Raw genomic sequence first — 15552 nt, forward strand, 5'->3', positions numbered from 1 at the left:
GCTTGGCAACTGGTTCATACTTACGACCGTGTCACTGCGTTAAATTGTTTGCTAGCCTGAACTGACTGAATTGACACTAAATAGTTAAACTGAAAGAGTTATTGCGCAGGTCATAAGTTCTTATCTGACAGTGATGTACTGCGCCTGCTCACACACACACATTCCAGAGTTTTCCTTTTGATCTTTGTCTGTCTACCAGGAGACTGGCAGACAAGCTGTTTCTTTCAAAATGTAACGATTAGTTAGTTTTGTTTTTATTTCCATTTATTATTTTTGAATTAAAGTTTGTTTATTAATTAGAATATGTTTCTCCAGAATGTTTATTTCTTTTTCTTCGCACCTTAAAGAATATGCCTGTTGGAAACAGCCCCGATCTAAGACCTCATCTAGTTCAGGGTGAAATAAATCTTCCCCTGACAGACCGTTGCCATGTCCTGGGGTCATGTGACCACCTTTTGGAAGCTTTTGACAAATAAAATCAACTGGGTAGCCAGATTCACTTAATAAACCATGGAACGAACTTATCAAATGCAGTGATTCACTTAACGGTGGCAAGGTGATAAAATGAGGCAAACCTCCCTTAACAAATGTCTCACTTAACAACAGAAATTTGGAGCTCCCTTGGTGTCATATGTCGAGAACTAGTTGTATATTCGCTCTGAATTTCCTTTTTCTTAATTTTAGCTCATTCTCTTGGTCCATGCTCAACTTGATTCTCCTTTTAGATATGGGTAAGTCCTCGACTTGCAACCTTATGTTTAGCAACCATACTTACAATGGCATTGAGAGAAGTCCTCACGTTTACGACCACTGCAGTATCCTCATGGTTACGTGATCAAAATTCGGAAGGCTGGTAACTGGCACACATTTACAATGGTTGCAATGTCCTGGGGTCGTGTGACCAGCACTTACCCAGTTGGCTTCCGACAAGCAAAATCATCGGAGAAAGCTGAATTCGCTTCACGACTGTGTGATTTGCTTAACAACTGCAGTGATTCGCTTAACAACGATGGCAAAAAGGTCGTAAAATCAGGCACCCCTCATTAACAATCACTTTGCTTAGCAATGGTAATTCTGATCCTAATTGTAGTGTAAGATAAGCATTATCGATGTCTGTAGATCAGGGTGTCAAACCAGGGGTGAAATCCACTTACCTTTGCTACTGACATCTGGGTAGGTGGGCGCAGCCTGCTACAGAGCACCCCTGCAAAGGTACGCGAACAGCAAAGGGGAGGGAATCCGTTGTGCCACGCGATTTAGATTAGCTAGAAAGCAGGAAATCCTGCTTTCTAGCTAATATAAAACACGTTGCCCCAGCTGATCGTCAAAAAAAAGGGTTCGCCCGAACCAATAGGATTTTTTTTTACTACTGGTTCGGGCGAACCAGTAGCATTTTTACTACCGGTTTGGGCGATCCTGTCCGAACTGGTAGCATTTCATCCCTGTGTCAAACTCAAGGCCTAGGGGCCAAATCTAGCACTCGAGGTGCTTACATCTGGCCCACGGGACTGCCCTGGAAACAGCCAAGGACCGCCCCGCGGTGCCTCTGCCCATGAAAACAGAGCTTGGGGGGGGGGGCGGCTGGCTGTCCCAAGCTCCATTTTTGCTGGAAGAGGGTTGCAGGATGCCGTCGCAGCTGAAAACAGACCTTGGGAGCCCATTTTCGCTGGCAGAGTGCTCAGGTTACCACAGGTGCCCCTCGACACGAGTAATGTCGAACTGGCCACGCCCCCCGTCCCACCAAGATCAAATACAACCCTGATGCGGCTCTCAATGAAATAGATTTTTGACAGCCCTGCGTAGACTGTTACCATATTTCCCCTTAGCCTTAAGGGAGACTTGCAGCAAGGACATGGGAGTGCAAGAGAGGAGAGGGAAAAAGAAATCTAATTACAGATGTGAAACTTCATATACCCAAACGGCTTCTAATCTCTAATTTTGGAAAATCCAGAATGACTCAGTCATCCATTTAAGCCACGGTGGTGCAGTGGTTAGAGTGCAGTACTGCAGGCTACTTCTGCTAACTGCCGGCTACCTGCAATTTGGCAGATCAAATCTCACCAGGCTCAAGGTTGACTCAGCCTTCCATCCTTCCGAGGTGGGTAAAATGAGGACCCAGATTGTTAGGGGCAATAGGCTGACTCTGTAAACTGCTTAGGGAGGGCTGTAAAAGCCCTATGAAGAGGTATATAAGTCTAAGGGCTATTGCTATCAAACAGGGATATCCGTCCTTCCACTAGGGACTATTATCCATGATGTCGTAGAAAACAACACTTAAATGTTTTAAAAATTACTTTTTATAGTTATTAATGCAGCCGTTTCTTTTCTAAGTTTAGGTTCGTAATTCTTTACAACCCATGTTTTATTTTTCCCATCACACACTCTCGTTTTATTTTCTGGGGAAAGAACAATTTCATACAGTTGACGTTATCAATCCCACAATCCTCCACTCTATCCTTAACTGTTAATAGACTGTCTTGCGCATCCCCTCTCTATGCCATACGCTGGCAGATCTCCATGGAGGAATAACATCAGAATCACATTCCAGCAGGAGAATCTAGTGTGTTTGCAATTCACTCAATGTAATGCCTTTAAAACAGGGAATTCTGTGTTGACCTGTGGCCTATGCGTCAATCTCCATATCACATGATGATGAAAAAGGGATTGGAAGGCAAGGAGAAACATCTCTCTAAGGCTGGGATGGGCAATTATGAGAACATTACCACCTGTGGACTTCAACTCCCAGAATTCTTGAGCCAGCATAAAATGGCTGTCTCAGGGATTCTGGGAGTTGAAGTCCACAGGTCCAAAAGTTGCCGTAATTGTCCATCTCTGCTCTAAGGCTACCTAAAACCACAGAAATAGAAGAATTTCTCAGTGCACAGCTCTATGACTAGCCTACATTCATTCCAACAGTTTCCTTCAAGCAAGTGTACTGTCAAATCAGAAGACCTAGGAGTTCATCACGGAATCTGGGCCTTGTCCACTAACCCAGGCTTGATGTTTTTTATTGTTTCTCCCCAGCATGGGTCCTCTCGTGTTTATTAAGAATCGTCCTGCGAATGAAGCCTTTCCCGCAATCGGAGCATTTGAAGGGTTTCTCGCCCGTGTGGGTCCTCTCGTGCACGATGAGACTTGAACTCTGGTTGAATCCTTTCCCGCAATCGGAGCATTTGTACGGCTTCTCCTCCGTATGGATCCGCTCGTGCCTGATAAGGCTCGACTTGTCGCTGAAGCTCTTCTCGCAGGACGTGCAGCTGTACGGCTTCTCCCCGGTGTGGATCCGCTCGTGTTTAATCAGGCTGGACCTGTCGCTGAAGCTTTTCCCGCAATCGGAGCACTTGTAAGGCTCCTCCCCCGTGTGCGTCCTCTCGTGGTTCGTCAGGTTGGACTTCCGGTTGAAGCTTTTCCCGCAGAACGAGCAATCGTAGGGCTTCTCCCCCGTGTGCGTCCCCTCGTGCCTGATCAAGTGCGACCGGCTGCTGAAGCTTTTCCCGCAATCCGAGCACTTGAACGGCTTCACCCCCGTATGGATCCTTTCGTGAGTCAAGAGGTGAGATCGCCGCACAAAGCTTTTCCCGCAGCTGGAACACTTGTACGGTTTGTCCCCTCGGTGGGCTCGCTCGTGTTTGTTAAGGCTCGACTTGTCGCTGAAAGGTCTCCGGCAGTGTGAGCAACTGTACGGTTTTTCCCCCGTGTGGATTCTCCGGTGTATGACGAGGCTTGAATTCTGATTGAAGCCTTTCCCGCAGTCCGGACACTTGAAGGGCTTCAAACCGGTGTGTTTCATCTCGTGAATCAGAAGGTTAGATTTCTGGACGAAGCCTTTCCCGCAAGTTGTGCAGCTGTAAGGTTTCTCTCCCCGGTGGATCCTCTCGTGAGCCAGGAGACTGGAGCTCTGAATAAATCTCTTCTCGCAGCCCGAGCATTTGTACAGTCTCTGTTCTCGGTGGATCCTTTCGTGCCGCACGAGGGTGGAGCTCTGGTTGAACCTTTTCCCACATTCCAAGCACTTGTAGGGTCTATGCTCCGTGTGACTCCGCTCGTGCCTGATGAGGCTGGAGCTCTGGTTGAACCGCTTCCCACACGCTGAGCAGCTGTACGGCTTCTCCCCGGTGTGCTTCCGCTTGTGCCTGATGAGACTGGAACCATCGCTGAAGCTGTTGCCACATTCGGAGCAACGGAATGGCTTCTCCCCCGTGTGGATTCTCTCGTGGGTACGAAGGTTGGACCGCTTCATGAAGCTTTTGGTGCAGCACGAGCACTTGTGGGGCTTCTCCGCCGTGTTTTGGTTCTCTTGTTTGACACGGTCGGCTTTGTCAGGGAAACGTCTCACGCAGCCGGAGTAAAATGGTATGTCTCTCTGCAACATTTTGTCATGGACACCTATTGGGATAAACAAAGAAATGCTCATTTTTAATCAAGCCAGGATTAGGTTTTCAGCAGGGACATCTACCGGGGGAGTGGGGAAAGGAGAATCAAAATGTTTGGGGGAGTTATGACAGGATTTTGATCTTTTGATTGTCCTCGGACATCTCTTGGAGGACCACCTCAGTCTATATCTGGAGTAATTTCATGGAAAGAAAATTGTTACGATCTCCCCAGGTGGTGCCCCAGTTTACGTAGATTGTGTTAAGCCATAATGTAGTTTGTGGCCCAGACGAAGGTCTTTCTCCAGCCTGGCATCTCAGATCCTCTAAAAGCAGAAGGAACATGGAACCTGCTGGATCTCTCGCTCTTTCTTTCTTTCTTTCTTTCTTTCTTTCTTTCTTTCTTTCTTTCTTTCTTTCTTTCTTTCTTTCTTTCTTTCTTTCTCTCTCTCTCTCTCTCCCTCCCTCCTTCTCTCTCTCTCTCTCACACACACACACACCTTTTGCATCATGTTGGGATTAAAAGATTTTAGCAACCGGTTCTCTGCCCGGTTGCTGCACAGGTGTGGCCATGGTGGGTGTGGCCTACTTGGCCTCCTGAACCGGGGGGGGGGGGACATTTTTCTCGAGCCTCCGAGAGGGCGAAGACAGCCTCCCCTGGGCTCTGGAGGCCAGAAACAGGTCCATTCCCAGACTTCTGGGAGGCCCGTTTTTCACCCTTCCCAGGCTCCGGAGGGTTTCCTTGAGGCTCCAGGAGGGCGAAAGCGGCTCTCCTGGAACTTCCTGGAGGCCTGTTTTTTGCCCTCCTAGAGTCTGCGTGGAGACTCCTGGGAGGGACGGGGTGGGAGGGGCCAGCCAGTCCTTGCAACTACCGGTTCTGCGAACCAGATGTAAAATTAGCATCCCGTTCGCCTGAACCGGTCCCAACCAGTTGAATCCCACCCCCGTGTCTGACCCAAAGTTACCCAGTCAGTTTTCATGCCTAAGGAGAGACTAGAACTCACTTTTGTCCTGGTGATTAATCCAAAGTCACCCAAATAGCTTTCATTCCTATGGTGGGACTAAAATTCACTACCACCTGGTTTCTAGCCTGCAACACTAGACCAAACTGGCTCTTAGAAGGAATTTGAGGTAAGGTCAGCACAGACCTTTCTTCTTAGTGATAAAACGTAATGGAGTAAATTAATTACACTTACCTGATTGGACTGTTTTGAATGTCACATTTGTTTCTGAAACCTGGGGGCAGGGAACATACGGGATTTCTTCTTGTTCCAGCTTTATTATTACATCTGGAAGCTCTGATCAGAGGAAATGAGATACGATAGAAATGCTATTTTGATAACTGGCAACGGAGGATATGTACAATTTTCTGGACAAATCCCAGAACTTTATGCAATACTTCAGAACAACTGTTCTCAAACCTGGCATTTTCCAGGTGTATTGGGACTTCAACTCCCAGAATTCCCTTTGCCCTGATGCCTTGGAATGCTGGGAACTGCAATGCCCCCAGTTCTGGAGGACAATAAGCTGCCTTAAAGCAAGTCTGTGAATAGCAGCAAAAAAAACCCTCCCCCCAATACACAGTAATTTCAGAATGGACACATTTCATCAAACACAAAATTAAGGGCATGTATGAAGGGAAGAAAGAGTGATTTGTCTTAATGTACTTCAAAATACAATTGTGACATTTCTCCCATTATTTTATCTTCAAATCAAGATGATCCAGTGGCTGAATTAAAAACTGATCTTGGTTTCCCAAACTCTAGAGCAGTGTTTCTCAAACTTGGCGAATTTAAGTCCTGTGGACTTCAACTCCCAGAATTCCCCAGCCAGCTATGCTGGCTGGGCGATTCTGGGAGTTGAAGTCCACAGGACTTAAAGTCGCCAAGTTTGAGAAACACTGCTCTAGAGCAATGCTACAGTGTAGTAATTTTCTAAAGGTATAATGGAGCAGAATTAAAAGGCAAAGTTTCCCTTGCACACATGTGCTAGTCGTTCCCGACTGTAGGGGGCGGTGCTCTTCTCCGTTTCAAAGCCGAAGAGCCAGCGCTGTCTGAAGACGTCTCCGTGGTGATGTGGCCGGCATGACTAAATGCCAAAGGTGCATGGAACGCTGTTACCTTTCCACCAAAGTTGGTTCCTTTTTTTCTACTTGCATTTTATATGCTTTCGAACTTCTTCTGGCAGAAGCTGGGACAAGTAACGGGAGCTCACTCCGTTACGTGGCGCTAGGGATTCAAACCACCGAACTGCCGACCTTTCTGATCGACAAACTCAGCATCTTGGAGCAGAATTAGAGAACTTCTAATGTGGGAAACCTAGATTAAATTGACTAACTGATTATGTGCCATCAATTTACTATCAACACTTAGTAACCACATGGAAAGACTTTCTCTATAACCTGTTTTTTTCAACGGTGCACCAATTAAAGAACTCCTGATGTAGGAAATCTAGATTAATCGCAATAATTCACTCAATAGTTAATCTTACCAGAACCATAATCTACTGGAATTTCTTTTTCTTGTGAAGCAGGCTCTGGAATCCATGGATCTCCCCCATGGATCACTTCAGACTTGGGAACAGGAAATCCTATGTAGGAAGAAAACAAACAGGTGCATTGTACAAATAGAAGAGAATTATTTGTAGCTCATGGTTGATCTGTGAGGTTCTCGATCTCCCTGTGCTTATTTTCTTACAGATGTTTCATTACCCAACTAGGTAGCAATATCAATGCTGGAAGGGAGTGGGGTTTGGTTCCTCTTTGTATATTAGCAGTTTGCCCTGCAAGTGTTGATGGGAGTGTTCTTGGTGCAGTGAAACTTACAGTAACCATTCTAGAAGTAAAACTTATCCCAAATATCAGAGAAGAGCATTGAAGCTGGAATCCGGTAGATTGCCTGGGCTAAGGTAATAAATATAAGGTGTACACAACCTAGCTCATGGTTCAATCCTTTAATCGTTATACAATACAATACAATAGCAGAGTAGGAAGGGACCTTGGAGGTCTTCTAGTCCAACCCCCTGCCTAGGCAGGAAACCTTATACCGTTTCAGACAAATGGCTATCCAACATCTTCTTAAAGACTTCCAGTGTTGGGGCATTCACAACTTCTGGAGGCAACTTCTCTTCCACGGATTCATTGTTCTAACTGTCAGGAAATTTCTCCTCAGTTCTAAGTTGCTTCTCTCCTTGATTAGTTTCCACCCATTGCTTCTTGTTCTACCCTCAGGTGCCTTGGAGAATAGTTTGACTCCCTCTTCTTTGTGGCAACCCCTGAGATATTGGAACACTGCTATCATGTCTCCCCTAGTCCTTCTTTCTCTTAAGCTAGACATACCTAGTTCCTGCAACCGTTCTTCATATGTTTTAGTCTGCAGTCCCCTAATCATCTTTGTTGCTCTTCTCTGCACTCTTTCTAGAGTCTCCACATCTTTTTTACATCGTGGCGACCAAAACTGGATGCAGTATTCCAAGTGTGGCCTTACCAAGGCATTATAAAGTGGTATTAACACTTCAACGTGATCTTGATTTTATCCCTCTGTTTATGCAGCCTAGAACTGTGTTGGCTTTTTTGGCAGCTGCTGCACATTGCTGGCTCATATTTAAATGGTTGCCCACTAGGACTCCAAGATCCCTCTCACAGTTACTACAATTGAGCAAGGTAGCATCTATACTGTATCTATACATTTCGTTTTTCTTGCCTAAATGTAGAACCTTACTCTTTTCACCATTGAATTTCATTTTATTAGATAGTGCCCAATATTCAAGTTATGCTCCACTACATTTCATTTAAGAAATTTACTGTATTTTTCGCTCCATAAGATGCAATTTTTGTCTCCCCAAAGTGGGTGGAAATGTCTGGGTGTCTTACAGCGCAAATATTGCCGAAGCTCCGCTCACCCGCAGGGCCCCACCCTTCGGCTGTTTTTTGCCTCCATGTGCCCCATTTTGGAGGCCGAAAATGGGATGCGCAGAGGCAAAAAATGGGGGGCGCAGAGGCTGAAAATAAGACGTGCTGAGGCGAAAAACAGGATGCAAAGAGGCAAAAAATAGGGGGACGGGATGCGGAGGCCGAAAAAGGGACACGCAGAGGCCGAAAATGGGACACGTGTAGGCCGAAAACGGGAGTGTATCTTACAGAGTGAAAAGTACCGTAGTTCCTTTGTCTAGCTCCATCCTGTGGATCTTAAAAAGCATTGGGCACAAATCTAGGTTTTTTTCTTTCTGTACCTGAATGATCAACTGAGAAACTCCGACTTCCTTCGGCCACCTGGTTGTTTGGAAGCCAAGAAACATCTTCTTTGTCTTCTAACTTAATTGTCACGTTAGGGAATTCTAATTAAGACAAAGAAAAGATATTGAAAAATAAGATATTGCTGACTCTTATGTTGGTGGGGGCGGGGGGTTTGGTACGGTACAGTATATGTTATTGTTCACATCTACCATTTACAAATAACATCCTAACAGCCTTTGAGGCCAATAAAAGAGTTTCAAATATCTCCATCTGGGAGACCGGAAGAAGAGCTGCAAACTAGACCATGGTCTGATAAAGAAGCAACTTAGCTTGTAGAAGCAATGGAGGCTGGGCGACAGCTCGCATGCCCACAGATACAAACCAATATGTATTGGTTTGACAAGAGGAAATTTGGTATAAATTTTAAATGGTGAAAAAAGGGGAAAAAGTAAGATAAACTTAGTCCAACTATTCTTAAATAAATGACTGATCATGATAATAATGTAATATTTGTATCGACAGGATAAAAGGGAAATTGGATATAAATTGTAAACAGTGATTAAGAAAAGAGGCACAAAATTTTGTTATCAAACATAAATAATTTTTTATTTTGAATGTGTTATAAAGGTATAATGTGGCTGGATGATATTGAAAATAGATAAGGGAATGCCACTATGTGGTTTTGTTTCAAACTTTGGAATGTTTGTTATAAAGGGACATTAAAACAACTATAGTCATATGAAGGATGAGGTATGATGATAGTAATATATATATAAATATATCGGATGTAAAATATATAACTTGATATGAATCATAGGTGATGACGGTGGAAGGGATGGACAAAAGTTTTTTGTAACCAATTGACACACTTTTTACAATCTGTAATGGAAGATGTTTTTATGGTGTTTGTTGTGTCTTGTTTGTGTTTATTCAAAAATAAAAAAAAATCAGGGGGAAAAAAGGAGAGGGGGTCACGCACATGTGGGGGGAGTGCGAGGGGGTCACATGCATGTGCAGGGGGCAGGGGGAGCACGGGAGGGGTTGTACATACATGTGCAGTGGGAAGGAACGCTTGCTCACGGACGATTTCGGCAGACAAGGAGAAAAAGATTAGCCGTCACTGTCCTATACCACTTCAGACAACTGGCTATCCAACATCTTCTTAAAAACTTCCAGTGTTGGGGCATTCACAACTTCTGGAGGCAAGTTGTTCCCCTGATTAATTGTTCTAACTGTCAGGAAATTTCTCCTTGGTTCTAGATTGCTTCTCTCCTTGATTAGAATTAGTTAATTTTACTCCAAGAGTGTTTAACTCGAAAATGTGATTTCAGGAAGGGATGTCCCTTGATCAGTACGGGCCCACAAAAGAGCATAAACAATAGGTAAAAGGAGAATCAAATCCTTACCCAACGAAGACATTTTCCTGGAATTCTCTTGCATATCCGTCCAGAATCAGTTTCATGGATATGGGTTCAGAAGTCTGTGGTTCCTCCTTCACCAGATGCACAGGGCTGCATCTTCAGAGGTTGCCTGATGTCCTTGGGGGAGGGGGGAGGATACGGCACCTGTTTTTAGCATAAAGGTTTTTCAGAATTTGCAAAAGGTTTTCTATTATATATCCCACCCCATGGCAATCCAATGTGTATTCTGGCCAGTAGCTGTCATTCCAGAGATTGAGACGCTGGATCCAGGCATGTAAGTCAGTTCAGAACGTCTACTAACCTGCCAAGAACCATACTGTGATCATTACAGATAATCATAGAGGAAAAGCTAATGAATACCCAGAGTGGCCTTCTTCAACCTGGGTGTCCCGAGATGCATGGACCACGTTTCCCAGAATCCTTTGCACATTGTGGCCCTTATTGACCATTGTAGAAGTTGAAGTCAACTATCTGGAAGGCACCCACATTGGGAAAATCTATTCCACTTCTGGATTCAAGTTTCTATCAAATAGGATGAGAATTAGGGTGATGTTTTCAGTTACTTGGGTAGGTGCTATTGAATTGGGCCTGATTATCATCACTGCAGGGACCAATAGCTGCTATCTCCACCTGTCTCCAGTGATAATTCATAATCTATAGCAAAAAACCATGTAATCACAAATAGATGTGTGTTTCTCTTCCAAATTCAGGGAACACTTCTTTAGCTCCATGCAAACTTTGTGTGCCTGAGTTTCTAACAAACACACTGACCTGATGATGTTACCTAGTTGGGTAATGAAACATCTTCAAGCAGGCAACCAAGTTCAGAGCGCACCAAGGATGCTATGAATTCTGTATCAAACCAGTGTACCTTTTAAAATCTAATACCCTGTTTCCCTGAAAATAAGACTTCCCCGGATAATAAGCCCAATCGGGCTTTTGGGGGCATGTTCTAAAATAAGCCACGCTTTGAAAATATTGTAACACAGCAGCAGCCATGAGGGGACCACGCTATCTGCCTCCTGCACCTCAAAAATAATTAGACCTCCCTGAAAATAAGGCCAATAAGGCACTTATTTTGGGGGGGGTCAAAAGAAAATAGGATCCTGTCTTATTTTCGGGGAAACATGATATGCCTGTTCTATTTTTTCCAGACAGAAATGAGCGAGAGAAAAGCATCAGAATGAAAAGATGAGGAGCTGCGCCCATTCCAAAAAAATACATAAATAACGTGGAACTTTTCCACATTGGGGCAGCAGGTTAGCTCTATATTAGAAGTAAATTCATGTGTTTTGGCTTGAGCAATGAATCCAGCCTTTTTTAAAAAATAAGCCATGCCTCATAGCCTAACCTAATGCATGACTGATTTATTTTTTTAAAAATATGACATTTAAAAATCATGGCTGCACAAAATGTTCTGACTAGTTGAGGGACAAAAAAGGACAAGTATAAAAAAAATAATGGACAGGGCAGCTTGTAACTAGAGCAGAATAAACAGCAAGCAGCCCAAATCTGCAAGGATAGAGAAAGCTAAGGCTCAGAATGAGATAAGACTCGCAACAAATGCCCAAAATAACAAAAAAAGTTTCTTTTGATATGTAAGGAACAAGAGAGGTTAAGGGAAGCATTGGTCCACTAATGACCTTTAAATATTCCCTTCCCCCACATTCATTATTTGATCTTTTTCTAAACTGGAAAGATCAAGAGATCCTGCACTAACCAAGCAGCGCTCTAGCAGTTTCTAGTTCTCTCAACTTTGAGCTTCTAATTGTCTCAACTTTGAACACACTAGATTACAGTATTTCCAATACTGTGACCCAGGTGCCCCTGATCCTCCATATGGATACAGGAGGGAGTTTCCACTTGGGATTGTCTATAAAAACAATTGCTAGAAAATGGCATCAAATTCAAGCATCATTACATTTCACATGATTCCGACTGACTCACGCAGAATCTTGCATGGCTTCAGGCAATAACTAGCAAATCTGCTAGAGCTGCTGCCTTCACAAAATCTCGGCCTTTTTAAATTGTAAAAAGAACTTAAAAGTCATTTTTTTTTAGCTTTGGATTTCGGCTGAACCATTCAGGACAGTAATATGTAACATAGTATTTGTACTGTATCCACCTCACTAGTGACTCTTGCTTGTTATGGCCATCCTCAAACGTTTTGATGACATGGTGGTGGTATACATATCAATAAGAACTGGGAACCACTGTATTGCAGAATTGTAAGGATCACCTGGATATGGGTATGGGAACTGGGTATGTCTAGCTTAAGAGAAAGAAGGACTAGGGGAGACATGAGAGCAGTGTTCCAATATCTCAGGGGTTGCCACAAAGAAGAGGGAGTCAAACTATTCTCCAAGGCACCTGAGGGCAGAACAAGAAGCAATGGGTGGAAACTAATCAAGGAGAGAAGCAACTTAGAACTGAGGAGAAACTTCCTGACAGTTAGAAAAATTAATCAGTGGAACAGAAAATGCCTCCAGAAGTTGTGAATGCCCCAACACTGGAAGTCTTTAAGAAGATGTTGGATAGCCATCTGTCTGAAATGGTATAGGGTTTCCTGCCTAGGCAGGGGGTTGGACTAAAAGACCTCCAAGGTCCCTTCCAACTCTGCTATTGTATTGTATTGTATTAATCTTAACAGAGCACCAGCTCTGACGGTACTATCAATTTTGGAGGACACCACTTGTGGCTGGGTACACACAATGCATGAACTCATGAAAACTATGATTTTTTCTGTACTAGCTAAATGGCATAAGACAATACTGAGACGCTCATCCCCGTTAAAGGCACACACCACTAGGCAGCATCACGTGAGAACCCAAACAGAGATGTAAAATCTGGTGAACACCTCCCAGACAAGCAAATAAAGGATGGGTGTTAGCAGAGGCTGTAGCAATGGAGAGGGGAGATGGATTCAGAAACAGGTGTAGAGGTGTGTCTGTGTGTGTGTTTTACTCTCACCCGTTTAGTCACCACCTCCTGCCACCCAGGACAAGCAAATAAAGGATAGGTGTTAGCGGAGGCTGTAGCAATGGGGAGGCGAGGTGGATCGGGGTGCTGACTTCAGAAACAGGTGTAGAGGTGGGTGCGTGCGTTTTGTGTGCGTGTTACTCTTACCCGTTTAGCCACCGGATCGCTGCCCGCTCGGAAGATCCGCTGCTGCTGCTGCTGCTGCTGCTGCTGCAAGCAATAATTTCTCTTCTCCCGCTTCCTTCCCAACGGAGCTTCCAGGCTCAAAGCCTTGCAAAGCTTGTCGTCCCCGTGCAAAATGCGCGCCGCACCCCCATCCAGCTCAGCGCCGGGCATCCAGGCACGAAGACCCCGAGACGCTTCGCTTCCCTCTCCACCGCCACCCTCCTTGGGCACGAAGGCTGCAATTGCCTCGGCGCCAAGATCAGCCGGGAGGAAGCCCGTCCCCCCATCCCAGGGCTCTCGAGGGGGGGGAGACTGGCAGAAAAGATCCGGGTCAGGATCTCCGGATGAAAGGAAGGGCAGGGAACGGGAGGAGGGAGGGGTTGGTGGGGGGAACTACGGGGTGCGTCCCCGGGACTCTCCCGGCTGTTTTTGCGGACGGGTTTTCCCTCGGGTTTTCCGCTTCCCGTCACGTGGCTGAAGTCAAGCCAAAGGCCTGGAAAGGCGTAGAGGGCAGGGCGCCCGGCGGCGGGTTCGATCCATCGAGGAAGGCAGGGACAGGCTCCGCCCACCGCCAGCCCCTCTGTCTCTAGATAGCCCGATTGGGGAAAGGCGGAGGATGCGGAGTTCTTTTAAAGCGGGCGGGCGCCAGAAACAAGATTCTTCTGCTGCCTAAGCAGAGCGATGCACGAAGGCTTCCGCCGATGGGCCAATGCATGGTTTGGCTCAATTCAACTCATACCTTATTTGGTCCACTTTTGTTAAAAAAAACCCCCACCTTATCTGGGCAACGTATTGTACAGGCAGTCCTCGATTTGAAATCGCACTTGAGCCCAAAGGTAACGTTGCCCAGTGAAACATTTGTTAAGTGAGTTTTTGTCCCATTTTACGACCTTTCTTGCTACAGTTAAGTGAATCACTGCACTTGTTAAGTTAGTAACCCGGTTGTTAAGTGAATCTGTTTTTCCCATTGACTTTGCTCGTCAGGTCACAAAAAGGGGATCATATACCCCGGAGCACTGCAACCGTTGTAAATATGAGTCAGTTGCCAACACTATCTGAATTTTGATCATAAGGCTGCCAAAGTCATGTGTAAAATAATCACGTAAATTTTCAGTGCCGTTGTAACTTTGAACTGTCATCAGTCGAGGACTACCTGTATCCTATTTTGTCTAGTTTAATTTATAATACCTGATTTATGTAATGCCATATATATCATGTAGCTGATCTATTGTATTTTTATATAGTGTTGATATTTTTACTTGTAAACTCCCCAGTCATTCTGTGAGTAAAATGGACAGCATCTCAATTTGAAAACAAACGAATTTAGTAGAAGCCACTTTATAATTTGGTCCTGATTTGGTCCAGTTCAATTTTTAATTCCTAAATTGATCCAATTTAATGTTCAAATACCTGACTTTGGTTAAGTACACGGTTGACTAAAAGCCAGAGTGTGCAATGGTTGTAGGAATGGCAAGGACAATACAACCGTAGGCTAAGCTGACAGAACCAGCTTACAGGAATAATACTCAGTATTTTGCAATGACCCAAGTTGGTGACCAGCCACAATTGCCCATGGCTGATTTCAGAAAACATTTAGCTCTGAGAGAGAAATAAATACCCAGGCTGTCGGTTAGACTGGTAAGCCAAAAGAAACCATACAATACTAGAAAAAAAAAATGGCAAATCAATTTTCTGTTGTGGTTACAAAAAAAAACCATGGAAATGTCTCAAAGTCAAACAGCTGAGCTCAACGTCAACATTTTATCATTTATTTTGCCGCTAGTCATTCCCATCATGGCAAAGGCCAACCAAATGAATCCAAGAGTCAGAATTTGATTTTACATATAGGGACACGGTGGCTCAGTGGCTAAGATGCTGAGCTTATCGATCAGAAAGGTCGGTAGTTAGGCAGTTCGAATCCTTAGCACCGCATAACGGAGTGAGCCCCCGTTACTTGTCCTAACTTCTGCCAACCTAACAGTTCCAAAGCATGTAAAAATACAAGTAGAAAAATAGGGATCACCTTTTGGTGGGAAGGTAACAGTGTTCCGTGCTCCTTTGGCATTTAGTCACGCCAGCCACATGACCACGGAGACATCTTCGGACAGTGCAAGCTTGTCGGCTTTGAAACAGAGATGAGCACCGCCACCTAGAGTCAGGAACGACTAGCACATATATGCGAGGGGAACCTTTACCTTTTATATATATATATATTGGCTGTTTTCACATATTTCAGATGCATCCAACTCTCCTATAGATCAGTGTTTCTCAACCTTGGCGACTTTAAGTCCCGTGGACTTCAACTCCCAGAACCTGGTTGGGGAATTCTGGGAGTTGAAATCCACAGGACTTAAAGTCGCCAAGGTTGAGAAACATTGCTATA

At 44.7% G+C, this 15552-nt stretch overlaps 1 protein-coding gene and 1 long non-coding RNA gene across 2 annotated transcripts in view; one reads left to right on the forward strand and one right to left on the reverse strand.

Annotated features, from left to right (window-relative positions):
- Positions 1-15552, forward strand: part of LOC309383178 — a 474080-nt gene that overhangs the window by 76351 nt on the left and 382177 nt on the right. The gene's annotated exons all lie outside the window — the stretch shown is intronic.
- LOC309383390 (uncharacterized protein) lies at positions 2179-13460 on the reverse strand. The gene is made up of 6 exons (XM_081935880.1): positions 13152-13460; positions 10011-10169; positions 8601-8705; positions 6861-6959; positions 5567-5668; positions 2179-4386 (listed from the first exon to the last, which is right to left on the reverse strand). Exons 2-6 carry the CDS (start codon positions 10042-10044, stop codon positions 3008-3010), a joined length of 1719 nt encoding a protein of 572 aa, XP_081792006.1. The 5' UTR covers positions 10045-10169; positions 13152-13460; the 3' UTR covers positions 2179-3007.

Source organism: Natrix helvetica (genome assembly GCF_964273705.1).
Source record: "Natrix helvetica genome assembly, chromosome: 1".
In the NCBI taxonomy this organism is placed as follows: Eukaryota; Metazoa; Chordata; class Lepidosauria; order Squamata; family Natricidae; genus Natrix; species Natrix helvetica.

Excerpts from the sequence above, each read along its gene's own strand:
- LOC309383390 (XM_081935880.1), bottom strand. The coding sequence starts at position 10,044 with ATGCAAGAGAATTCCAGGAAAATGTCTTCGTTGG. Across the intron at positions 6,960-8,600 it reads TTTCTCAGTTGATCATTCAG|GATTTCCTGTTCCCAAGTCT; the intron begins GTACAGAAAGAA and ends CTTCCTACATAG. Across the intron at positions 5,669-6,860 it reads TCCAGTAGATTATGGTTCTG|AGCTTCCAGATGTAATAATA; the intron begins GTAAGATTAACT and ends TCCTCTGATCAG.